Consider the following 27077-nt stretch of genomic DNA (forward strand, 5'->3'; position numbering starts at 1 on the left):
TTTATTACGATTCTATTCTTTTTTTTTCCGTTGTAATGTTTAATTATGTTCCACTCTTTGGTTAATCATCATAAGACATTTACAGCAAGAATTCGTAATGTTACAACAACAAAAATTAAATTTCCCTTTTCCCTAAAATGTCCAGCATCAGTTAGAATTTCTACATAAAAATCAATATGGCAAAGTCTATGAAACTTATTTCCGCAAGATTGATTTTCTGAGGATTACAACTTAGTCGTTTTCGAAGCCAATCTAAAAAAATCCTTGTCATAAACCATCCCATATGTAATCTGATAGAGCCCGTACCTTTCGTCTAATTAACCCTTACCCTTGAGTGACTAAATGGTGATTGAATTAATAAAAGGAATTATTGTAATAATCTAAACATTTTGGAATAAATATTCTCAGACTGATTGTGAAAATAATTGTTAGTTACATATCGTTTTTTACAAGGGAGTCACTTTATCAAGGCCGAGGGGGCACTCGAGAATAAGTGTTATGCGTGTCGGATAAACGTCAAGACAATACCATGATGATTGGCAATGACGGAACTTGGATAGGTTTCGATTATTAAAGAAAACGTTTGAGCAAAGAAATTTTGGTGCTTATTTAGAATTGCACTTATTTAGGAAAACAAATTAAATTTTTGGTGTACCTACTTGTCATGACATGAACATGTTCTATTCCAAAAATCACACGAATTGATCAAGTATATTTTTAGCAGTTGTTTCTGAAAAGGTTGTTAAGGGGAGATAACCAAGGACGAATTTCGAATCCAATCAAATATAGCGACTGGTTTTTCTCGAACCGAGCAAGTTATAAAAGTTGATTTTTTTAAATAAAAAAAATACTTGATCAAAGTACGTGATTTTTGGAATAAACTATCTTCATTCTTTGATAGGCACGTATATTTAAATGACTGAATTTTCTTTACTTAACATTTTGAATATAAGAGCAAATATAAGCAACGACAACAACAGCAGTGACTAAAGTAGTAGCTGTAGTAAACCAAACTAGGTGCCGAATGCTATTGTCTTAAGAGGCAGAAGGTTGCCACCACAAGTAAGCACCGAACTTTTAAATAAATAAACGCAGTTTCATTCTTAAGTCGATGACGGCGACAAAATTCTACTTATGACACTATATTCGATCTTGAATCAACTATTTTTAAAACAAGTTAAAATGTGTGTAGAAGGTGATAACTTACGTACATATGAAATGTACAAGCGATACAGATAATTCATCAAGGACAGAAATTTATATAAAATGTAACAATATTAAAAACACGTAAAATAAATAAAAAAAAAATAGCTTCTAAGTCTTCGTTACCCCTCCTCGTCGTCCATTACTTTTCCGTTGTTCGTCTTATCAAGATTTGACGTGTCAAAACCTAATTATACATGATGTCCTTTCTTGAGCGGGAAGAGTCAAGCCGTGCAAACAAAGGGAGCATCGAAGTGGTTGAACGTTTTACGCAAACTGCCGTTGCGTTTCCCACGCCGCCGGACTGGCGACGTCTGACCCGTGGGTTCGACTAGAGGTTCAGATAACAAAACAAAAAACTTCAACGTGTCCACAATGTCAGACTCGTGTGTATAGTGACCACTAAGTGGCAGATAATGATAGAATAAGAGGACGGATCTTGTAGGAGGAGATAAATGGAATATTGCAATGGTCAGTCAGCAATAGGTTTTTAAAGGGGTTTAAACACTACATAAATAAACGTCTATCTGGTTGGCTGATGAGAGAATAGGTTTGAAATATTGGTTATGATTTAAGACGAACTCAGTGAATGACGTAACAAAGTACAGCTCCAGTTGATGGCATGGATTAAGTAGCTCTTAACGGACACGTATATTTTGACAAGGGATAAAAACGTTTTTTTGTAATCCGATTCTGAGAGTTAACAATAAAACAATAGGGAAATATTAGGGATATATAAAAGGTTTCCTAAACAAAATACATGAAATAAATAGTGTAATTTATCAATCGCTATGTTGAGTTTTCAAGACTCGTGCAAAATAAACAGACCCGTCAACTATACCAAGTGAGAGCTCCTCGGGCGATCGACAATAAACCAGTCACCTTCCTAATAAAAACCATGGAGTAAGGAGTAACCTGATTGTTGCCTACGAATGAGTATATACTCACGCGAGGTGGCCGTAAAACGTTCAAACAATCAACTCATCCCGAAAATTAGTTTAGGAGCAACAGTACAAGCTAGCAAGTGTCGCAAACAAGTTAATTCCTGTTTTTTTTTTTATATACAGAAAACACAACGGATTCCATTCAGCTTAATTAGATAATATACATAGCAATGTGATGCAACATTTCCGTTGTAATAAGAAATATCTTATTACTTAAAAAAGATGGCTGATTCCATCTATATCATTGAATATTTGAATATAAAAATCGTTTTCGTATATATATATATATATATATATATATATATATATATATATATATATATATATATACGTAGGCTCACATCCTTGTCTATTATTTCGCCTGTCCACTATTTCTGTATTCTGTATTCTATACAGTCTAACCCTAAACTTATCTCGACACATATCTAATCAATTCTCACAAAAGTAGTATAACTGCATAACTGCACTTTCACTTTTTCCTTGCAAACTGCATAATTCCCTTATAATTTTATTTTTATAATATAAAAAATGCTAATTCACAGTTCAACTTGACAGACCGACGAAAATAATACGGATTGACATAAGAATTTATCTACTTAAATAGATTAAATGGGTGTATCTTACTTTAGATACACCATTTAATATGTCCTCTCTCTCTCGCTCTCTCTCTCTCTCTCTCTATATATATATATATATATATATATATATATACATATATCCCTCCCCCTCTCTCTCTCTCTATATATAATTGTTTCATGTATACACGTATATCATAATCTAATATATAAATGTTTGTCTGATTGTCTTCAAATTCTATCTCCTCCGAAACTAAAAGTCACGACTATATAATAACTATCAGGGATACTTGACGTTGTCCGGGATTGAATGATCATCAACGAATATTTCACACTCCTATAATATTATTGTCATCAAAATCTGTGAAATAACCCGGGAAAAAGCTTCACATGCCTCCATCCATTAAGTTAGTCCAAAATATGTTATTCTACATTGCACTCTAGATAACTTACTGTTTCTTTTATAAAATTATTTTATGTTCAGTTAATGAAAAAAAACATTAAGAAATTCACGTGTGTTGTTTGAACCTACCAACCACGCCATGCCCCCCCCCCAAAAATACGCTATCAACTTACCCACGTAGAATTTTCACGGCCGGTTGTTCTATCATTGTTGCTCAGCGACGACATGGAATAACTGGCTTTATCGATGATAGATAAATTAAAATAACGGTTTCGATTATCGGTAATTATCGCAGGGGAAACTGAACTAAGATCACTCGCAGACTTATATCCTAAAGTTCTGTAAATTTTAAAGAAAATCTGATCAGCTGTTTCGGAGTCTATAAGAAACAAACTCTCACACAGATGAAGTTGCATTTATATAATTGTAGAGATATAGACGAAATCTGGAAAAATTAAAATATCATATTTAAGCGTATTTTGAGTGGGAGGAGCTCTCATAGCTAATGCACATCTTCTATCGTTTGGTCAATAACCGAAAGAGCGCATAAGGCTTTTCATTCTTGATATACCTGGATGTCCTACATGGAATTCCTTGAACATTCTTTTCTGTACTGTCGCAGGAATTACGACCCTGTCGCTACATAACAGTACGTTATCGCAAATTGAATAAATTCTTCATCCAGTTCGTTATTGTTGATTCTTGCTTTCGTGCGTATAATAAATTCGTCCACCTCTGCCGTACTCTTAATCTCATCAAGCGTTACTGGAAGTTCTCTTATTGTGTCACATAACGTATTTTTACTTCAACTTCTGCTTGAATGGTTGCTATTACCATATCCTGCAATGGTTCTGTCTGCTTACGTTAGGATTAGTGAATCTCTTGACAAAGGCTTCCTTCCTAGGCCAATTGCACTTGACATATCAAAGACCTTCGACAAGGTATGGCATAAGGGCCTACTTCACAAGATTTCCAGCTACGGTATAACTGGAAATGTTTTCTCTATCATTAAATCCTTTCTCTCTGATAGGCTCATAAGAGTAGTGGTCGATGGACAAAAAGCAGAGGCCTGCAGTATTAATGCTGGAGTCCCTCAAGGGCCAATCCTGGGCCCAACTCTCTTCCTGATCTACATCAATGATCTCCCTAAACACATGCTTAAATCATTCGTTGACATCTATGCTGATGATACGTCCATCTACGGCAACACATCAAAGGCTGTAAATGACAAAGTTCTCTCTGATTCTCTCTCCTCTGATTTCGAGCGTGTGGTTCAATGGGGGAAGACGTGACTAGTTACCTTTAATGCATCTAAAACAAAACTCCTATGTTTACATCATCAACGCTCTGATCCCCATCTGGCATCAATTGAAACGGATGGCTCTCGTCTAGGAGAAGCCCAATGTTTTGACAAGCTTCTGGGCTTGACCTTTACTCCTGATCTGAAATGGAACACGTACATCAAGTCTGTTGCCAAGGTCGCTGGAATGATGGTGGGATCCTTCTCCCTCTCCAGAATATCTCACTACAGATGCAATTCTCTATATAAAAGCCAAGTACGTCCAAGTATGGAATACTTCTATATAAAAGCCAAGTACGTCCAAGTATGGAATACTAATGCCGTATCTGGGCAGGAGCTGCTAAAAACAGCCTATCCTGCCTTGACAGAGTACAAAATAGACTTCGTGGCTTAGTGAGGAATGCATTTTTCTCTCCCCTGCAACCTGTCTCCCACAAAAGAGACGTTGCGAGCCTGTCTTTGTTTTATCGTAATTTCCATGGCAGGTGCTCGTCTAAACTCCAATCTCTGGTCCCCCCCTCGCGAATCTTTTACGAAAAACACCCGTCTAACTGAATCACCTGTAAAAAATTTTCCCCAAAAACGTAGATTCCATGAACAAAGCTTCTTTCTTAGAACTGTACGCCTGTGGAACTCTGTTCCGTCTGCCTTCTTCCCACCTGACTACAACATGCATGTCTTCAAGTCCAACGTCAACAAATTCCTGATGAACCGCCCCCTTTAGTAAACACTTCATTAAATCTCCACACTAACGTACTGTACTTGCAATGACCCTTATTCCTGAGTGGCTTCCGGGCCTTGATAAGTGGTGACCACCGTGTAAAAATAAAAAAATAAAAAATAACCTCGATAACCCGTTTTCATGACTAAATTTTTTAGATGGTACATATTCCATTTGAAAATTGTAATTCAGAAGTATTGTACCAGATCTTTGGTGTATATTTGCCGAAAATCGTTAATAATGATTTGTGGTCTGTTTGTAACAGAAATTGCCTACCGTGCAGGAAATGATGAAATTTCTTTACCGCGAATATAATGCTTAGCGCCTCTTTTTCAATTTGTGAGTAGTTCTTTCCGGCTGGCAAAAGTGATCGGGATGAATGTGCTATGGGTTTCACTTTTCCATCATCCATTTTGTGTAAAATGCATGCTCCTATGCCATAGGAGCTGGCATCGCTTGCAACTATAATTTCACGATTAGGATTATAATGTGCTAGAAACAAGTCATACGTTAAAGTCTCTTTAATTTCCCGAAATGCTTCTTCGCACTCTTGAGCCCAGGCCCATTTTTGGTCTTTCCTTAACAGTTCATTTAAAGGCGACCTTAGTTTATGCATATTTGGCACAAATACATTGTAGTAATTTGTGTTATTCTTTGCTAACACTTTTCATTAACACATCGTCCAGGTACCTTACTGCGAAATTCAACCCATTTAATATAATGTCCATAATTTGATGAAAAATCGCAGGGGCTAATTTGACCCCAAAAGGAAGTCTGTAAAACTTCTACAATTCCTTATGGGTATTAATACATAGCAGCTTTGAACACTCCTCATTGACCGGAATTTGTAGGTACGCGTCTCTGAGGTCGATTTTAGAAAAATATTTCCCTTCACTCAGTTTCGCAAATATCTCTTTAGGGCTCGGAAGAGGATAATGGTGATCTTGTAATGCCCTGTTTAAGCCTGTCGCGAAGTCGGCGCAAACCCGAATCTCCTTACTCTTCTTTTTGATGTAAACCGTTGGTGCAGCCCACTCACTATGATCAATTTTTCCGATGACACCCATGTTTTCGAGTATTTATAATTTGCCGTCTATCTGTTCTATAGCGGCGGATGGAACATTTATTTTCTTTCTGAACACTGGCTGTTCATTTACTTTTACATCAAATTATGCTACCGCTTTTGTACACCTTCCCAAACCGCCTAAAAATACGTATGGGAAATTCTCTTTTAACTCCCTCTTAAGTTTTTCTGACAGATCAGTTCCAAAGAGGTTGTTTGATTTTCGCATGACAAAAATTCTTGCTTTTTCGGCCCCGTTCTGGAAAAAAATATTCGTCAATAATTCTCCATCGAAGGTAATTTTTTCGCCACTAACCCTTTCTCGCCGTTTTATGTGATTTAATCATAGTGGGTCTCCCAAGCTTCTTCCATGTCTGTACATTAATAATGGAAATGTCAAACCTACTATCAAGCTGTAGCCTTACTTTCTTTTTAAACATTTTGACCTGTACATATTTCCGGATATTTTGTTCCTCAGGTTCAATTTTCGTAAGTTTAATGGATGTCTTTCTACCAGATTTTTTTCTACAATGCGATGCTTTATGCCCTTTCTGGTGGCAGTTGTCACATTGTTTGAATTTGTAGGGACACTCATTGTACCAATGTTTATTTCCACACCTCAAACATGGTCCAGGTTGATCTTTTCCCTGTTTCTTTTCTGGTTATTTTTTGAAGTCAATTTTTTCTTTTGATGGATATTTCTTATATGCGACACTCTGCTTTCCTCTATGTCACAACTGTCTTGTTTCAACGCAATAAACCGTTCACAGTCTTCCGCTAAGTTTTGTAGTTTTAAATTCGGTTCGTTTTTGGAGTTTATTTAAAACGCGACACCTGACTTCAGTGTCTTTATTTAAGACCAGCTCTTGCACAAATATTAAACATTTTAAATTATCTGCTGATAATTCCTCCTCTCTTCTAGTAACATTCATACATTTATATCGCCTATGGAAAAGAGTCGTTTTTGCAGAAAACAGTTCTGTAAGTAGTGTAACTGTTTATTGGAAGCTCAACTCACTGGTCTTTTTTGGGAGAATAAAATTCACGAACTTTGTATGCTCGGCTGTTCCCAATTTCCTTAGCAAAAGCCTAACTTTTTTCGCGTCTGACCAGGTACCACAATCCGATATAAAAATATCCTCATATCGCCTATAGTACTGGATGAAAGTGACATCGTCTTCCTATTATAATTGAATTTTCAATAGCGGCCCACACAGCTGTTTGAGAAAATGAGTTATGATTATCGTCCGCCTTAGTTAACTGTGTCGCCTTCAGAATTTTTCTTTGTTCCTCCTGCCTTTTCATCAATATTTCCTCGAAGCGTCTCTGTTGTTGAAGCATTTTTTCTTTAAATGATTGTTTAAATTTCTCTTCTCTTTCTACTTGTTGTTGAATTTGCTGCTTTTGCAATGCGAGATTTTGCCGTGCCTGAAATTGGAGCAATTCTAACAGTGAATCTTTGAATTTCGCATCCATCATACGAATTCAGTTTACAATTTACGCTTGTATTAAAGAAATATTCCCTAGTAAAAAAAAATCAACCAAGTATTCTTTCCCAATTCTTTTGTTTGAAGAACCACAGTTTAGCAGTCCTTTTCTAACTTAATTTGTTGAACGCTATATTTCTAGTCTTACTAGAAACAATCCAACGAAATAACATTTGTTTAACATTTTTTTTATTTGCACGCGTTTTTACGTAGCAAAAAAAATCCGTCGCTTTAAATATCCGATGAGTTCTTATGGGAAATTTTTAGTTTTTTGTTTTTATTTTCCTCTTTGCCTTTTGCAAAAAATGACTTCATCCTTTACGTGTTTGCTAAGCACAAATGACGTACGCGAATAATTATTTTTCACGGTCTGTCTCTTTTTCTCTTGACAAAGTCAAGCGTGTTTTTTTTTTCTAATCCCAGATGTTATCGAAATAACGATAAGCTTAAACGGTATTGGCTAGTTGGCTTCGGACATTTAACTTTGCAGAAGAAAATTCTTACCGTAGGAAAAATGGCTTCTGATGACGAAAAAATGAACCCTTTTTCCCTTTCTAAAACACTTGGTAAGTGTGTTCAATTATTATTTCTAAAACACTTGGTAAGTGTGTTCAATTATTCAATTTTTTCGCTGTAGATTTTGGTAGCAATATATATATATATATATATATTATCATGATCTATATATATATATATATATATATATATAATTATGATTTACATATATATAATTATAATTATATATATAAATATATATATAATTATAATCTATCTCTATATATATCTATCTATATATAATTATGATCTATATGTAAATAGTAGGGATATGACAACAGCATATTGTTTTTATTATCGAGTATATATCCGACACAGTTAGACATAATCAATCGAGAACCACATCACTCTACATAAAAAACATATCAGATATCAATGGATATATACCTGAGAATCAAAGCAAGGAAGGAAATGTGCTGTATTCATAGTCCTAATAATACGGTATGTTTATATATTGTGGTGTACACTATTTATTCCTTAATAGATTAACCGATTCTTATAAATAGCGGAACACAGACTATAAACATAAGGGGTTCTAAGTTTGATGCAAAGGTTGTTAAAAGATTATGGAAACCCTAAGTGAAAATTCAGATACGTGCGAGTTTATTTTTTTTAACAATAATACGCATGAAGTAATAAATTTTCCTTAAATTTCAGTTTCTTTAAAGTATTAGGAAGAGTATTTTAAAGGGAAGAATGTGGACACGATCTTTTATTTGAAATTCAAATATTCTAGATTTGCATTCAATTTGATCCATAGCTATTAGACACAAACTAAACAAGATTAACTGAATTTTAATGTCATTTTATGACACCTTAAGCTTAAGCGCTATATTTTTAAACATCTTCTTGAATCGAAATGATGTAATAGCTTTGGGTCAAAATTTGAGTAAATATTTCAGACATAAGGTTCGTAAGGGGACATAAAATAAGTACAAAACTGTTAAATTTAGTATACATATATATGTGTATATATATATTATATATAGATTGATCTATATATATATGTGTGTGTGTGTATAGATATATGTGTATATAGATATATGCATATAATAAATTAAAAAGATAAGGAATATAAATTACATAGGACTTTATCAAATCATCAGGTCAATAAGGACGAAAATGAGAGGAATGTGGAAAATACCTCTTTAGGCCATGGCATTTCGAAAATAAATCCTTCTCATGCTAAAAGAAGGAAAACCGGAATTTCAGTACAATAAGAGAATACAAAAATAAGAACGGCTTGAAAACATTTAGAAATTTAACATAAAAGAAAAAAACATGAGTTCAATTAATGCGGAGTATTAAATGGGAAGCGGCTGAAAAATAAGGAGTGTTCGTAGGGGAAGAAAAGTTGGTTTTAAAGTTTCATGTTCTAAAGTGTTTGACGATCTTTCAAGTTGCATATCTCCGCGAATTTTTCAATGGAGATACTTACATACGTTGTTGTGGCGGCTGTGTGATGGTCATCTGTAAATAATAAGCTAATGTGTTTTTATTGAAACCTGATGAGGTAAAATCGTGATGAAGAAAATTTGAACTATCGAAATATATATTTTGTTTAGGAAATCTGCTTTGGATTATTACTTCTGATTATTGGCAATCTATTCACTCAACATACAGATTTAATTATTAGGTTGGTGCAAAAATAATGTTTTTTGACGTTCAACTATATATATATATATATATATATATATATATATATATATATATATATATATATATATATATTCAGAATGTGAGAGATTGTATATAATAAATTCCACAGCCAAACAACGTCGCAGCTCACTGTCATGGCTTTTGTGAGCTGCGACGTTGTTTGGCTGTGGAATTTATTATATATATATATATATATATATATATATATATATATATATATATATATATATATAAACGACATTATTTTTGCACCAACTCAATAATTCATTTCATGTATGCTCTATTTTTTTCATCTGTTGTATTATTCATGTACAATTTTTTTTATAATTTGATATTAATATTTTTACCGAGAAACCAACTGAACCTTTTTCTTCTCGTTACAGGTATTTGTTGTTGCTGCAGCTTCGAGTCCAACGAAAGAGTGATTGGATTCCCTGTTTATCGTCGTTCTAATTCTTTACAATACATAATGATGGATCGCCGAATTCTCTAAGCTGATTGTTTTTTAGCGATAAGAGAAACACTTGTTGGTCAAGTGATGGCCGCTATCTACTCACAGGATCACCAAGTACAGATATACAAACAGTTCCAGAAGGAAAACAGCACGGATTTCTCATGACGGCCATTGCAAGAGTCAATATGCACGATAACAACATGGCGGCTAGCATCCACGGGGTGGCGCTGCCATCGCTTCAGCCGACGCTTAATATGAAAACAAACCCGACCTCCATTTTTAGAAAATCATTCGAAGCTCTAGCCAAGGCATCGTCCCCGGATAACGACAGCAATGATGATGATGATGATGATGATGATGATGAGGAGGAGGATGACGATGAAGATGAGGATGATGATGATTTTGATATCTGCGACGCAAATACGTTGAACAATGTAGGAAATATGAGTACGTCAAACCGGATAGAACATTTTTATGATCCTCACATAAATGCTTACACAGGGAGTATCAAACCTGATCTTGGTAGTGCAACCGGTACAAGTATCCATTCGTGTTCTGTAATTGCCCCTGTACGGCCGGGACTCGAAATGATTGGTTCGGGGCTTACTTCAATCGTTGGTGACGACGACGACGACTTCAGTGATCATGACTCCCATTATTCCGCTGACTTCGAAGAGGACGAGTTTATGGTGCCGTATCCGTCTTTAATCGGGAGTTTTCCCGGCACGTCGCAATTGCCGAACGTAGCGAAGCAACTCCTTGATTTTGCTGAAACGATTAATGGCGATATTAAAAGATTTTTCGGGCGAAAGCCAGGCGAGGAGGATTCGTGCGACATTTATGAAGACAAATGGGTGTCAAGCAAGTCCGGCCGTGAATTATATTACGCAGATCTGTTGCGAATTGCCCACGGCGAGAGCATCGATACGAAATGCAAATCCTCAAAAAACAGTTCGTTGTCCTCCAGCTTTAAAGCCACACCATCGACTTCATCCGAACATCTTCAATCGACAACACTCACTCCAGACAACAAGGGACAATTTAGCGGAAAGTTAAACAAAGCTATGGGGCTTGGTCCACTCAATGAATTATTCGAGTATGGATTGCGTGGATTTTTGCCACCTGTCAAAAAAACGACACAGTCAGCTTCGGGGAAAAAATTGAAGCGCTTGAAAATAGACTTTAAAAAACACGACGATATTGTCCCAATGAATAAACGTAAATTACCGGATTCGTTTTGGAAACAGCCCGGATGCATCGTATCAACATCCGGGTTAAAACCGAAGCTTCAGTCACAGTCTTCGTCTAATTGTGTTGACAATCTAATAAACTCGAAGACTTTAGATTTTAGCGATCTACTTGAAAGCTGGACGGGAGAAGAACGGCCTCACTTTAATGGAGACGTTTCTTGTAGTGACGTCAGCACGTCATCGTCGGAATGAGGTCACAAAAAAGCTCACATTAATTTTGACAAATAATTTATACTTTAAGGACAGGAGATTTATTGTAATTATTCAGCGCCAAGATGGAGGATTGTAAGAGTAAACACAAAAAGACTTACATTAATGGCATTACATTTAAGAATTTTTTAAATAACGATTGATTATTCCTATTATTTGGATATTTCGGACTACTATTCTCATCTTGGATATTGTTGTGTCGTGGAACAACAGTGAAAATAAGAACAATCAAGTCGAGGTTCGGTTGAGGAACAAGTGTATTAACAATAATGTACAAAGATAGGAAAGCGTGTATATCTGTTGGGCACTCGGCTAGCAGTTGAAGTGCAGTCGCATCTCTCTCACCGGTGTTGGAATTACTAGCACTATTTATAGTGCTAATCGGTGTAAATTCCTCTGTTCAAGGAATGCCGGTATAACAGATATATATAATATATAATATATATATATTATATATATATATAAATATATATATAATAATATAGAGAGTATAAATAAAATAGAAAAACGACAATATAATAATATATACTAATGTATATAGATTTATTCATTTATTCAATAAGGATGATACATCAATTAGTGGTGTAGGATAAGTAAAACTCTTTATACCATGGTATTTCGAAGCCTAAGTCTTATCATCAGAAGAGTAGAGAAGATGCTAAGTAACATAATAGGAATGCGACGTCTAGCGAATAGTTACATTAAGAACGAAATAATTGTGCAGTGATTTAAAAGATATTGAGACTGCTGGGAGAGGGAATGGGAGAACTAAAAGTTATATTCCTCCTACATCACAGATGTCACTTTAGTTCTCCCATCCCCTCTTCAAACACGCCCCTCTTAAAGAATCAATCTTATTCTTTTGACCCCCATATATGTGTATATATGCATGCATAAATACATACATATATACATACATGTAGTAATTATATGTAGTAATAGTTAGTGATATATAATGATAAATTCGTACGATTGTTTATCTAGAAACAAAATGGCTGCATTGCTCCCACAATTTTTAATAAAATTGTCCGCAAGGGTCCGTGGCGTAATGGATAAAATACCTGGTGAAATACAATTGTAAAGTTACATTCTTCTAGAGGTTGAAGATTCACCCTCAATATACAATTGTGACTTACTACATGGCTAACAGAACGGGAGGAATGTTACCGGGTGCATTAAATACAGCGCCATGTTCGAAAATCCGTGCAGATTCCCGAGTTCGATAATATACACTAAAAGAAAGACGAAGGTTACATCTACAAAAACGTTGTGCAAATAAAACTCAAGATGAGAACAATAGTCCGAATTATCCAAATAATACTGATTACATGAATGGACTTTAAATAATCAGAATTTTATAAAAAAAAAAATCTGCAACCACAAGAACATGTACCAAGAAAGACATTGTTTTGTGTTTGTATGAATAAAATTAATTATATTTTCATTGGAATTCTACCATTTTATATTGTCCTTCGAAAAAAAACAAAAAAAAACAAAGAGATTATTTGTTTTAAGTAAACTAACCGACTGCTAATATTAACACGTGTGAATCGCTTAAATATGAAACGGTATCAAGGAAATGTTAAATAATTAAAAAGCCTCATACATAAAAATATTATACTGAACAATGTGATCATTAATCTCGCAGGCCACATTATTTTTAAGTTATCTTAATTGGCTTTACAAGTTTACACTTTATAAATACACACACACACACACACACACACACACACACACACACACACACACACACACACACATATATATGCATATATATGTATATGCATATATATATATATATATATATATATAATGTATATTTCTTGTTAGATTTATCCCAATAATCAAAGAAATAAACAGTGCACGTTTGTTAATTATTTTTTAATTCGGCGAATGCTTATAGTTTTTCTTTGCCTTTCTTAAAATAGGAACGACACATCAATAACACACAAAAATCACTTTAAATATGATAATCATTGAAAAAATAGTTGACACAATGTAAAACGATGTTCACTCGCCATCTTTAACTTGAGAATATTGTGCCAATGGTTTTTCGGAGAGAGATTTTTCTCTGATTGTCATCTTTAATGTTAAATTTCCATCTTTTTTTATTTACTGTGCTTCTCATCTTTCTTGTTCATCTTTTATCTTTTTTGAAATTTTGGAAATTTGCATTTGCTTCTTTATTGATAAACAATTTTTCTCTAATGATCAACTACTAAAACCAAAGACAATGTATTTCGTTACTGATTTCAAGGCGCAAAGAGAAAAAGCTCGTCATTCGTCAAACCAAAAATTGATAAATGGATTATGATTGTAACCTGATTAATTTTTGTCATTGCAATTAGTCCGACCAGTGTATACGTTGCGTAATAAGAAATAGTGAGCTTGTTATTTAAAGCAATTTGGACGAGATTATAAGGGATATATAGCTTTAAAGTATGTTTTTTTATAAAGTCAGATATATATATATATATATATATATATATATATATATATATATATATATGTGTGTGTGTGTGTGTGTGTGTGTGTGTGTGTGTGTGTGTGTGTGCGAGAGAATCAAAGACACTGTAAATATCATAAACACAATGAAACTACCCTTCCGATTTTTATGCAGTTAATAACCATGCCCAAATTCTCTTTTCTTTTCTTTTTAAAGTTAATGTATTCTTTTAATGAGTTGAGCGGAAAATTAAAAAAAAATGATATAATAATTATACGATTGTTTCTGTGCTAAAAAAAAAACAAGGGATGTCAATAATTTATCGTTTTAATATAATGTGAAAAAATAAACAAGGTGAACACCATCCTGGTATTTGAAAAATAGAGTTTTTGTCATTTATTTGTATAGGTTGGTTGTTTTTATTTTACGGCATATCAACCCTTTCCGGGTTATTTAATGCCGAATCCAAAGATTTTTAAGAAAATTTTTTAATAGAATATATTTGTTGTTTTCACGTCGGTTTCTATTTAACCCATAGTTGGAACCCTAACAGGTACTACCACTCCGGGCCAGAGTGGACCTGGGAGCAATGGTAATTAAAGGGTGGGTCCACACTCCCCAAAGCCCACAAGCTGGGGCCTCACCACTGGATATAGTTTAAGGTCATATCCAGGACCCCCATTGAGGGACTTTTACCCTCTGCAGGGGGGCAGTCGGCGTATTCTAATGCCCCACCGACAGGGTCGTATTTGTATAGGATCCGTAGTTATATTTAACATACGCCAAGCTTTATAAATAAAATGATTGGTATAAATAAAGTTTGAAATATATTTAAATAAGCATATTTTTCCCATAAACACACACATATACACACATATATACATATACACTGAAAAAGAAAAGAAAAAATTGACAATACAAAAATATATAATACATACAAATTTAATCGTTCATTCAATAAGGCAATTACATCATTAGGAATAAAAGGTATAGATTCTCTTTATACCTAGGTATTTCGAAGCGTAATGCTTCTCATCAGAAGAGGAAAGGAACTGCTAGGTAACAAACAAGAAATGCGACAACTAGAGATATGCACATTAGTAACGAAAGATAAGCATCTATATCCCCTATTTCTAATGATGTAATTTCCTTAGACGATAATCATGCCTAATTCTACCAAATACTCCCGTTATTCACAATAAGAGAGCTGTTTCAAATAAACGTACATCATCTCTGAGATGTAGGATGATAACATTTATCATGCTAAACTTTATTCTACACGCTACGTTTTCAATAAAATGCTCCATACTGTAAGACCATATATATTTTCAGAACTTCCATTAATCGGGATCTTCCATTTCTTAAACAATGCTCACTCGTTATTCTACCCGAAATCTTGGAGACAATGTACGTTTGTTTGTCGCAGTTCTCTCTCTCACTCTCTCTCTCTCTCTCTCTCTCTCTCTCTCTCTCTCGCTCTCTCTGTACTTGATTATTGCCTGAGGCATTTTTTTTTTACTTTTAATCATGAACGGAAAATATGTTTTCCTTTCGTATTTGCAGTAAAAAAATCTTCATCTTAAATCACACACACACACACACACACACACACACACACACACACACACACACACACATATATATATATATATATATATATATATATATATATATATATATATATATACAATCAACGGCCCTGATCTAAAGGTCTTTAAATAATATTTATATGAATAATAACATCTCCACAATAACATACATGTTAATGGCCTGGCAAAGCCACAGGGGATACAACAAAGCATATATATATATATATATATATATATATATATATATATATATATATATATATATATATATATACAAGCTGTATATACCCGACGTTGCCCGGTCGAAACATATTGTCGGGCGGAGAGATTCGTCACATACTATTTAAGATACATCGAATATCCTAACTTGTTACAAAAAAGTGAACACATGTTTGACTTAGAGAAGCATAAAAACCACCAGTCTTGGTCCATGAAAATCAAACGCGAAGTAACTCTCATAACTTAGAAGGGGGGAAATAACTCCCATAGCTTAAATAAATGTTTGCTTCCGGTTTTCAGAGCAACTGCTGCCAACTATTTATAATTGAAAATAAATTAAATTAAATATAAATAAAATGAAAAATAAATTAAATCAACTTGAAATAATATTTTTAAATGGAAAAGTTAAAACAATTTTATTACAAAAACCCCCCAATAATATCGAGCTAATTATTAAAATAGATTTTCTTTAATGTAATATGCAAATGGCGTTACTCACTGACTGTTTTTTAATAAACATTATGTATAGAAGTTACGCCGGAATAAAATTGTTCAGCATGAAAATTAATTTGTAAAACAGTGTACTTGTTGTTCAAAATAATTAAATTTTGTATACACAAACAGACAGGGATAGAACTTTATGATAACAGACGTGTGTTTTTTATATTCTATATCAAAATTGGTTTTAGTTTACACAAGATTTTATGTAGTAGCTAAATCGCTTTCAATACGACTAGGTCTTATAATATCTTGTGCAATAAATTTCAACGTGGACTCATTTGCCACCTTGAGTTGTGCTCGCGCATTATTTCATTCCAAAATAGTAGACAATCAACGTACGTTCGAAAAAGTCCTTACGATGCAAACAACGGAACTATTAGTTGCTTATTATTAAGTTGGGATAATAACATTGTTAAGTCAATGTTACGAAAAATATAAAAGTCATAGTTTTTATGATAACTGTAGTTTTGTCTACTGTTAAGTCTCGCTATTTCTTATATGACATTGAAATTTTAACGAAATTTCAACTTCTGATTTTCCACAATTTATGAGACTATCATAACGGTAATACAATGGTTTATTTTAGGATGATCAGATATATAGTTTTTGAATTATCAATGCTTCCATGCCAAACTTAAGATTTAATGCATATAATAGTAAGTAAGGAACTCCAACACATTCTTTTGATATCAAAATAATCAAAATATATTGCACAAATTAAAGAATTATGTTCAGATTTAAAAACGTAATTCTGTCGCATTTCATAAAACGACACTGTAAAAATGGTTCCGTCTCGAAAAACATTTATCAACGGCCCTGATCTAAAGGTCTTTAAATAATATTTATATGAATAATAACATCTCCACAATAACATACATGTTATTGGCCTGGCAAAGCCACAGGGGATACAACAAAGCAACAACAAAAAACTAAGCAAAATTACTCAAAAAGAAGCAAAACTGAAGATTACCTGCCAGGACACCATATATACAAATGTACCCAAATGTATGCATATTATATTAGTTTTAAAATATAGGCTCTTTCTCTTTGGAAATTTTAACCATAAAATAGTATCATAACCTTAAAAAAAAAGCCTTCAAATTTTCATGTAGTTTCGTACCATAGAATTAAAGTTTGGAGCATTTCAATATTCAATTTAGCTACGAGTATATATATATATATATATATATATATATATATATATATATATATATATATATACCCCATTTTGGGGCAATTTTATAAGTCCCAAATCTTAGCGACTATTGATCAGAAGTTAACAAATAGGGGCTCGTTGGAAAGGTAATGACTTGAATTGTGTAATAGAGCTATAGGTCATTATCCTTACAGTCACACATTAAGCGGATCATCCATCACCGAGAGCTTATTTTTGGCACTTTTTTACAGCCATAAAATGTTTCAATCATGTGTTTTCCTAGTTTTGCATATGAATTACAAAATATCTTATATTTCCCCTAAACCTCTAGTCTTGATTGAGGAGAGCATTAATAAATATTTTTAATTCAATTTATAACATTATATAATAAATTCTTAATGTTGCAATATTTTAAATTAAAAATGTATTATATTTTTTACTCGACTATCATGTCTTTTCTTTTTGTTTTAACAACTAGTCCTTTACTTTTCCATGTTTAAGCTTAACAATATTACATTTAATGCTCGCATTTTTCTATTATAATATATATAATTTGGCATCTGTAGGTTTTGATATAATTAGGTACAAAATTCACCCATAAACCAAAAAAAAAGTATTAATATTAATTCATTTGGGAAACAGAGAGTGAATCTTGATCAAATTCAATCCCTTTATTTTCCCTCCATTTCTCTAACGATTTATTCAATCTGTACACAAAAACATTGCGTTTGAATTATTAAATTGAATGTTTGTTTTACATTTATTGAAAGTTTATGTATTTTCAATCGGCCCATTTGTTATATTGATTAGTATTTGCTAATAGTTCAGTCCTAGATCGAATCGTGTAATTGGTTTTCGATATACAGATTATCTCTTACTTTTGGTTTTACTATGAAAGACAAAGACAAAGATTGACGGGGAAAGAGATAGTGACAATGTGTATTTGATCGGTTTAAGTTACAATCACGTAAGGAAGAAAAGAAAGGAAAATTGTAAAATATAAACAACCCTCTTGAAATCTATTAAACGGGTGGAGGTTTAACTGAATTTTTAGTTAAGTGGAATGATAACTCACCTCTTGCCCTTTCACTTTCTTCACACACACCTGAAATCATTTATTGATAAATTACTTGTGAATTAAACAAATTACTTCTGCCTGCCGGTAGTAAGAAAATAATAGACGCGCGTAAATGAAAAACTAAATATGAACAAATAATAATAAAAAAAATCTATTAGCGATTCAAATATGAATCATTCAGAGGTATGAAAGCATGGCAGTGTCATCGAAAGACATTTAGAACGAGATTTATTCAAACATGAAAATACTTTTTCAAAACATTTTCATGTTTCATCAGCTTCTTTATAGAAAAATGACAAGATTTTTGATAAAAGACGGAGAATTTAAGAAATATTTAAAACATCTTAATGTAATTTACATACTTTAATCTTTGTTCCTAAGATTGTCTCAGTTTTTAATATGAACAATTTCAGCAGTTTATCCGAGAACAAAACACACACACACACATATATTTATATTATTCATATATTTATATTATTTATATATATTATTTATATATATTATATATATTATATGTATATGTATATTTTATATATATATATATATAATATAAAGCTGAATGTCTGTGTGTGTATGTGTGTGTGTGCGTGTGCGTGTGTGTGTGTGTGTGTGTCTGGTCACGAATAAGCTCCTATATGGTCGACTATTTAAAAAAAAACTGATTACATATAATGATAGAAGATGTATCGAGACACAGGAGTGGGTATGTTTGATCTGGCAGAACAGTAGTTCATTAAAATTTTGGGGTCTGCGTTCGCGCCTGGTTCACAAAGTATGGAAATAAAAAATTTTAAAATAAAAAAAAAAACTTTTACAAGTGTTTTTGATATAGATGTACATAATAATACTTTGATAAGTATGTTTTAACTTAAATAGGGATGGTATAATAAAATTGTGGGGTCAACGTTCGCGCCTGACCTCGATAGAATGGAAATAGGCACAAACTTTAATAAAGACTTTTCATATCTATCTGTGTAAGTATACTTTGATAATTATGTTTCAGTTTGAGGAAATATGGTATAATAAAATTATGGGCGTGTTCGTTCGCGCCTGCCCTCCATAGAATGGAAATATGTCACAAAGTTTAACAAGGTTTTTTAATATAGATCCACAGAATATTGTGATAAGTGTTTCAGTGTGAACAGGTATAGTATAATAAATTATGGGGTTTATCTATTTTATTTTTACTTTCATCATATTTTGCTTGGGCTTTGATACCCCGAAATTCGAAGCTATCTCATTACAACCCTTCCTTTTCATAACCTATCATACTTTAATAAATCAGAGTCCATTTTCTGTAGGCCGTTTTTTTACCCAGTCAACGACGGGTACTTTGCTAGTATATATATATATATATATATATATATATATATATATATATATATATATATATATATATATATATCATTTAGACTGCAAATCCCGACTAAGCTAACTTTTTGAAAAAGCCTTATTGGCTGATAATTAATTTCTAATTAGACCGGGCTAAGTTTGTGTAACTTTTAATAAGGCCTTTTAAAAAGGTGGATTAGTCAGGATTTGCTGTCTCAATCATATAAATATATATATACATAATGACAAGCGAAAAATGAATTTATAAGAGAAAATAGCATTTATCACATGCTTATGCGTGTCAGTGTATGTATACTTTATCTCTATTTACTTCGAAAATTATATATATATATATATATATATATATATATATATATAGTCTTGAGAGTTTTTAACCTTTAAAACTATATAAAAAAAAACTTGCTTTTTATATATTTTATCATTCGTTGGAAAACTATTTAGTCAGTTAATCATTTAATCATCTGCAATTTTACAATATAATGTTATTTTTGGGATCATCAGTTGTTTACCATGAAACACTGTTTCGGGGATTTAAAAAGAAAACTGTATATTAAACATGGCTCCCCAGCAGTGTTGACCAAACACCACCTCCCATTATCACAAGAACAAAAAATGTTCCAGATATTAGATCAAGTTACCTACTCTTGATTAATTTGGCTAATCTATTCATGTTATAAAAAATGTCTTCCTTACGTGTGAGATCCGTTTGTTTCCAAATTCAAAATTGATATAATTTTTTAAAAATTTACCATTGTTGTGTTTATATGATTAGGATTAATCCATTTTACTACTTATCACCCCCTACTGTGATTAGTATTTTATATATTTACATTCTTATTTATTTATTAAAAATATACAAAAGTTAAAAACATTCATATATATATATGTTTTGAGAAAAATAGAAAAACCGAATGAAATTATTAAAAAAATCAACGTTTCGTCCTTATTTTAGAGGACATCTTCAGGATAATTGAAATAAAAATGTAAGAAAAGAAAAAGTCATAGATCGTGCGAAAAAGACAGTTTTTGAATCCTACCCATGTCGGGAAGGACAAACATGTGTGCGTATTGGTAGGTTGGGTTGTTCGATGTCTATATATACACTTTTTAAAAATGCGTTAAAATAAATATGTACATTTTTTTTTTTTTTACATATTTATTTTAACGCATTTTTAAAAGTGTATATATAGACATCGAACAACCCAACCTTCCCATACGCACACATATGTTTGTCCTTCCCGACATGGGTAGGATTCAAAAACTGTCTTTTTAGCATGATCTATGACTTTTTCTTTTCTTACATTTTTATTTCAATTATCCTGAAGATGTCCTCTGAAATAAGGACGAAACGTTGATTTTTTTAATAATTTCATTCGGTTTTTCTATTTTTCTCAAAACATAACGTCAACCACCGCTGGTATTTCTTCATTCCTTATACATATATATATATATATATATATATATATATATATATATATATATAGATATACATATATATATATATATATATAGATATACATATATATATATATATATATAGATATACATATATATATATATATATATAGATATACATATATATATATATATATATATATAGATATACATATATATATATATATATATATATATATATATTGTTTTGTATAATACATATTATACATTGCTAATATAGTTTTGGATTTCTTTTATTAAGATATTTTGGTTAATTTAATACGTTTCAAAAGCATCAAGATAACGAACACACACACACATATGTATATATATATATATATATATATGTATATATATATATATATATATATATATATGCATATATAGGCGTAAAAGTGATCCATATGTAGTTTCAGTTATTAAAATGAAGATTTTTGGTGGAATCTTAACAATAGGTATTAAATATTACTGATATATGGGACTGTTGGAGAATTTAAAACAGGATTTGAATGCGTAATATTAGCCCACCTTTTAACTTAAATTCAAATATTTCAGATTTGCATTAAATTATATCTGCAGTCATTGAACACAATTTAAGATTGTGTGAATTTTAATTTATTTTTAATAAACTTCAATATTAACTAGTGTTTCATAATCGAAACTATGAAATATAATTTGATCAAACCAGGAATAAGAATTCTAAACATAAGATTTAATACAATTCGATTTTTACCTTTGTAAAGGGATATACAAGTGGCGAAGAAAAGTCTCTTCGTGGAATAAATGTTTTCATAACTTGGACAGGCATGTTGATAGCTGTATGTAAAGTTAATAATGTCCATAAAAATTTTCATTAGATATTGATACAGACGATTTCGAAGAAAATAGGGCATTCATCAATGTTGGTTTTCGAATACCATATCTATTTCACAGAAAACTGAATGAGTAAAAATAACTAAACGGATGAATGACAGAGCAAAAATTACATATATTTTTTTTCTTTTCTTTTTGTGATAGTAATTCTTGGTGCTGCTTCAGATGTCGGTGAAGCACGAAATTTACATATTCCAAAGCAGTATATAATAAAAAATCGACTTTTTATATTATACACTGTTGATATTTGGAAAACGAAAATCTAAATTAAAGTTTAAAATATCGAACAAGTAAAGAATTTCGTTCAATAAATAAATACATTTAATTCTTAAAATTAAATTCGATATTACGATCCGTTTATCTTTGTGAAGATTTTGCTATAGATCGAAATATCAAATTTAATGTTAATAAATAAATTCATTAATAAACGTATAGTAATTATGGGCTTGTTTGCCTTTTAAACCGGTAAATTTTGACTTCTATCTAACTATCTATATAATTTTCTCCCTCTCTCTCTCCTCTTTATATATATATATATATATATATACATGTGTGTGTGTGTGTGTGTGTGTGTGTACATTAAAATGTTTCCAAAAACTGAAGATAAATAAAAGAATTATTTAAAATATTTCTTTTTGCGAAAAACACGTTCTTGATAAAATAAAATCCAGCAGAATGAATTTTGGTTTCGTTTTGTCTCGGGAGGAAATTACGAAAACCCCTGTTATTTAATTGCCATATATATTTCATAGACTTATTACATATATATATATACAGTCACTGAAGGGTTTTGAACTTACATAGATTCTTTATTTTTGATGATACATTCCTGCAGTTTTAACAGAATCTGACTAAGACATTGGATTTTTTTAAATGCTAAATTTAAACAATCTTTATTTATGGAAAATAATATATTTGAAATGTTGCCCATTTTCAGCTTCATATATTTGTGCTCTTCATGACAAATTGCAGAATCTCTGGATTGCGATTTAACTCCCTTATTTTGTTCCTGATGTTTTCCTTAAATTCTTGCAGGGTTAGGGGTTTGTTAATATAGACATTTTCTTTATGATATGCCCACAAGAAAATGTCGGGGCTAGTCAAGTCTGGGGAACGTGGTGGCTATTTGACATTGCCATAGCGACAGATAATGTTGTCGTTAAAGCATTGCCTGAGAAGCTCTATGGTGTCTCTTGCCGTATGTTCCGTTGCCTCATCTAGTTGGAATCATAATCCGGGCCTATTTTGAATTTGTGGGCGCAGGAAGTCTATAATCTAGTACAGTATCTCTCTCCAGTAAAAAAAAATAAGGTCTACTAATCGTCTCCGTTACTGCACACTATACAGTACACTTTATGGAATGCAACTGTTTTTGATGAATTGTTCCTGGATTTTCACAACCACAAAATCTGTAATTCTGTTTGTTAACGAATCCAATGGGCTTCATCTGCCATAATCAACTTTTGCAGAAAATTGGGATCATTTCGGACGAGTTCTTGGATTTGAACTGCATATTGAACCCTCGTTTGAAAATCTGCACTTTATAAAAAAAGGTGTCTTACACTGTACAGAATATTGTGTAGTGAGCTTCGACATATCCAAAGTTGTGTGTAATGTCGTCAAATCGATGTTTCAGGATGCTGCTCCACGCTCTCTCTCTCTCGTACTTTTTCCCTATTTTCATTTGTGATGACGTTTCGAGGTCTGACACCCCGCGGAAGATCTAATACAGCTCATTGATCTTCACATCGGCGCACGATGTTTCGAATTGTGTTGTGAATTGGGCTATTTCTTACATGTCGAAGATTTTTTTTCTTAGTTATTATGTAATGTTATGGTGGGAAGTTAGTGAGGGCTTCGCGTCACCCTTACTCTCTCTCTCTCTGTCTCTTGTCTTGCGTCTTGGCGCTTGTATAACTAAACCGCCATGGTGGATTGCAAGAGAGCATATAATAACGAATTAACTTGGATTTAAAAAAATTACCAAGTTTAAAGAATAAAATTACTTATACTTTGTTTGTTTTCAATTGTTGTAATTAAAAAAGAGACAATTATTCAAACATAGCACTTAAAGTACTGTTCTGAAATCTTCGAATAATTTGCAAAAGCTAATTGTAACATGATTACGTTAATTTTTTAAGAGTTCTCTGAAATTTTCATAGTTTTTTAAAGAAAAATTATCCTATTACATTTCGAATGTTCTCTGAATTTTTTATAATTTATAAAGAAATATTATTTGACTAACGAAAGAAATTTTCCTGGGTTCTAGCTGATTTTTAAATTTTCCTGTTCTAGATGATTTTTAAGGAAGAATTATTCGAGCGAATTCCTTAATTGAAGGTTTATTTGAAATTGGACCGTATGATAAAGGTCCCTGAAATGTTTACTTAGGAGCATTTACGAAAAGTTGAATTGATTCTTAAGAAAAAATTTCCTCGGTCTAGAAAGATCTCCCTTTCATTGAAACTTTAATTTTCCCAAGCTGTTAAGTATACAGAACTGGTCGTTAACTAATATAACTCCCAGATGTGGCAGGAGTGGATTAATTTGAAATAATCTTTGTGAGTGATCTTAGGAAGAAGGCTGCTTTTAAAATAATAAACTAATTACTTTGAAAAAAGGTTAATTAACGTGAAAAGTTTCTAAATTCGAAATGACCTTGATAATGATCTATAAGAAGAAATTATCTTTGGGAGTAAATTAAATAATTGTAAATGTACACTGAATTAAAAAAAAACACTTATTACGAAATGGAAAACAATTGGGATGTCTCTGAATCTCATTGTGAAGGGTAAAATGGATTCAAAATGAATTTTCTATAATCTTTTAAAAAGATTAATTTTAATAATGAACCAAATGCTTGGAATAATTTTTGGATTTCATTGTGAAAAATGGGTTGATTCGAAATTTATGATCTTTTGAGAAGATTGCTTTTAATAACAAATGAATTACTTTGGAAAGAAATTAACTAACTTAAATTTGAAATTTTTAATGGTCCTTTGAGAAATATAATTGATTTTAACGATGAACAAAATACTTGAAATAATTTTTAAATTATGGAATGAAATTTTTATGATCTTTGGTAAAGAAATTTTTTGGAAAAAAAAACATACTTTTTAAATGTACCCTGAAATTTGGGAAAAAGCTAATTATGAATGAAATAACTTTAAATGCATTTGCATTGTGCAAACAAATTGTAATTGTGACCGAGGTGCTCTGAAATGCTTTTTTTAAATGTTTTTTTATGAAAACAAAACAAATTGTTAACACTCTATTTCATTGATTTGATGTATATTCGGGTTTCTAAATCGTTTATTGTGCGAAATTATTTTTTGCCCTAATTGAGTATTCTAACTCCTGAAGGCTGAGCGCCCTTCTTTAATTAATTCTTGAATAATTAATAATATTCCGTGGTGGATAATTTCTAATAGTCGTTCGGCGACAGACTTCTTGCTCTAACAGAATTAAATCCGATTGGGACCTCTGAAGACCGAGGTTCAACTAAATCCATATAGGTCGGCGTGATGAACACACGTAAACTCCGGCTTAGTTAAAATACATTATACTGGTTGCTGAAGAGAGCGTAAATCGAGTAACTTAAATCATGAGGACCTGAGGGTGTAAGTTATATTATGCTAGGAGGTTGGAATTCTCTGTCTCGATGGAGGGCGAGGATGATTACCCTCCATGGTATAAATGAAGCAGTATACCAGTCCACCAGAAGCCTGGCGGGAAAAAAATAAATTGCTGCACTGAGTTCCTGACGGAACGAAGAGTATGGGGACATTGATCGCTGGCGGCTGGTTGAAGCACCATCCACGGAAAATAAGGGACTTCTGAAATTTATGAATACTCATGAATTTCGAAGTGCATAGGGAGGGATGTGGCACTATTTCTCAATGCCACGGTTGCTAACACATTCTACAGCATGGCCGAGTGGTGATTTGGCCATAAGCGTAGTGATACAAACAAATGCAATCCCAGAATTCCCTTTCCAGATCGACCTTTTTTCGGTCGGACGACATGAAGTAAGCACGCGTGTTTCTGTCTCTCCGTGAACGAGGGAGGCACTCTCTTTCCATCAGCACTAGTTAGGACTATCTATGCAGCTCAGTCTAGTAATTTTTAAAGTTTAAGTATTAATTGCTTTTAATCCTTTTTGTAAAACTTTGCAAAATATTGTAATATATTTATGTATAGAAATAAAATAGTTAAGATTTCTCATAAATATTATGATTGTGTCGTGTTGTGTGTTTTATTGAGTCTGCCATGAATACCTCCATCAAACAACGAAGTGGTTCGGAGGACGAATAAAGAAAATTCCAACCAGAATGCCACCAGGGTGAAGAGGTCATCTTGAGAGAATAATGAAGCAACACCCACATCCAACATCTCAGGTATGATTTCCTTCTTGATACGCCGACCCTAATGACTGTACATCTTCAAATCTTCATGAGACCACTTCTAAGACAATTAGTGTAACATGTGAAGCCAATCACACGCCAGTGACCGGCTGATCGTATTATAGTGTTGTTTCACGACGTTCTCTACTGTAAATTAAACGTGAAGTTGTTAAGACCCCTGAACAGACAAGTAGAGAAGTC

At 32.5% G+C, this 27077-nt stretch overlaps 1 protein-coding gene across 3 annotated transcripts in view; it reads left to right on the forward strand.

Annotated features, from left to right (window-relative positions):
* LOC145284948 (uncharacterized) overlaps positions 1-13268 on the forward strand; it is a 125692-nt gene extending 112424 nt beyond the window's left edge. For 2 of the 3 annotated variants that reach the window (XM_080134044.1, XM_080134046.1), the window contains exon 2: positions 10294-13268. In XM_080134044.1, the coding sequence (XP_079990170.1) occupies positions 10526-11806 (1281 nt within the window). In that variant the 5' untranslated portion in view covers positions 10294-10525 and the 3' untranslated portion in view covers positions 11807-13268. Of the gene's footprint in view, positions 1-8119; positions 8263-10293 lie in introns of all 3 variants that reach the window. The other variant, XM_080134045.1, reaches the window with a different exon arrangement.
* Positions 13269-27077: the final 13809 nt, after the last annotated feature.

The sequence above is a fragment of the Euprymna scolopes genome, chromosome 9 (assembly GCF_053919585.1).
Source record: "Euprymna scolopes isolate OS-2025 chromosome 9, ASM5391958v1, whole genome shotgun sequence".
In the NCBI taxonomy this organism is placed as follows: Eukaryota; Metazoa; Mollusca; class Cephalopoda; order Sepiida; family Sepiolidae; genus Euprymna; species Euprymna scolopes.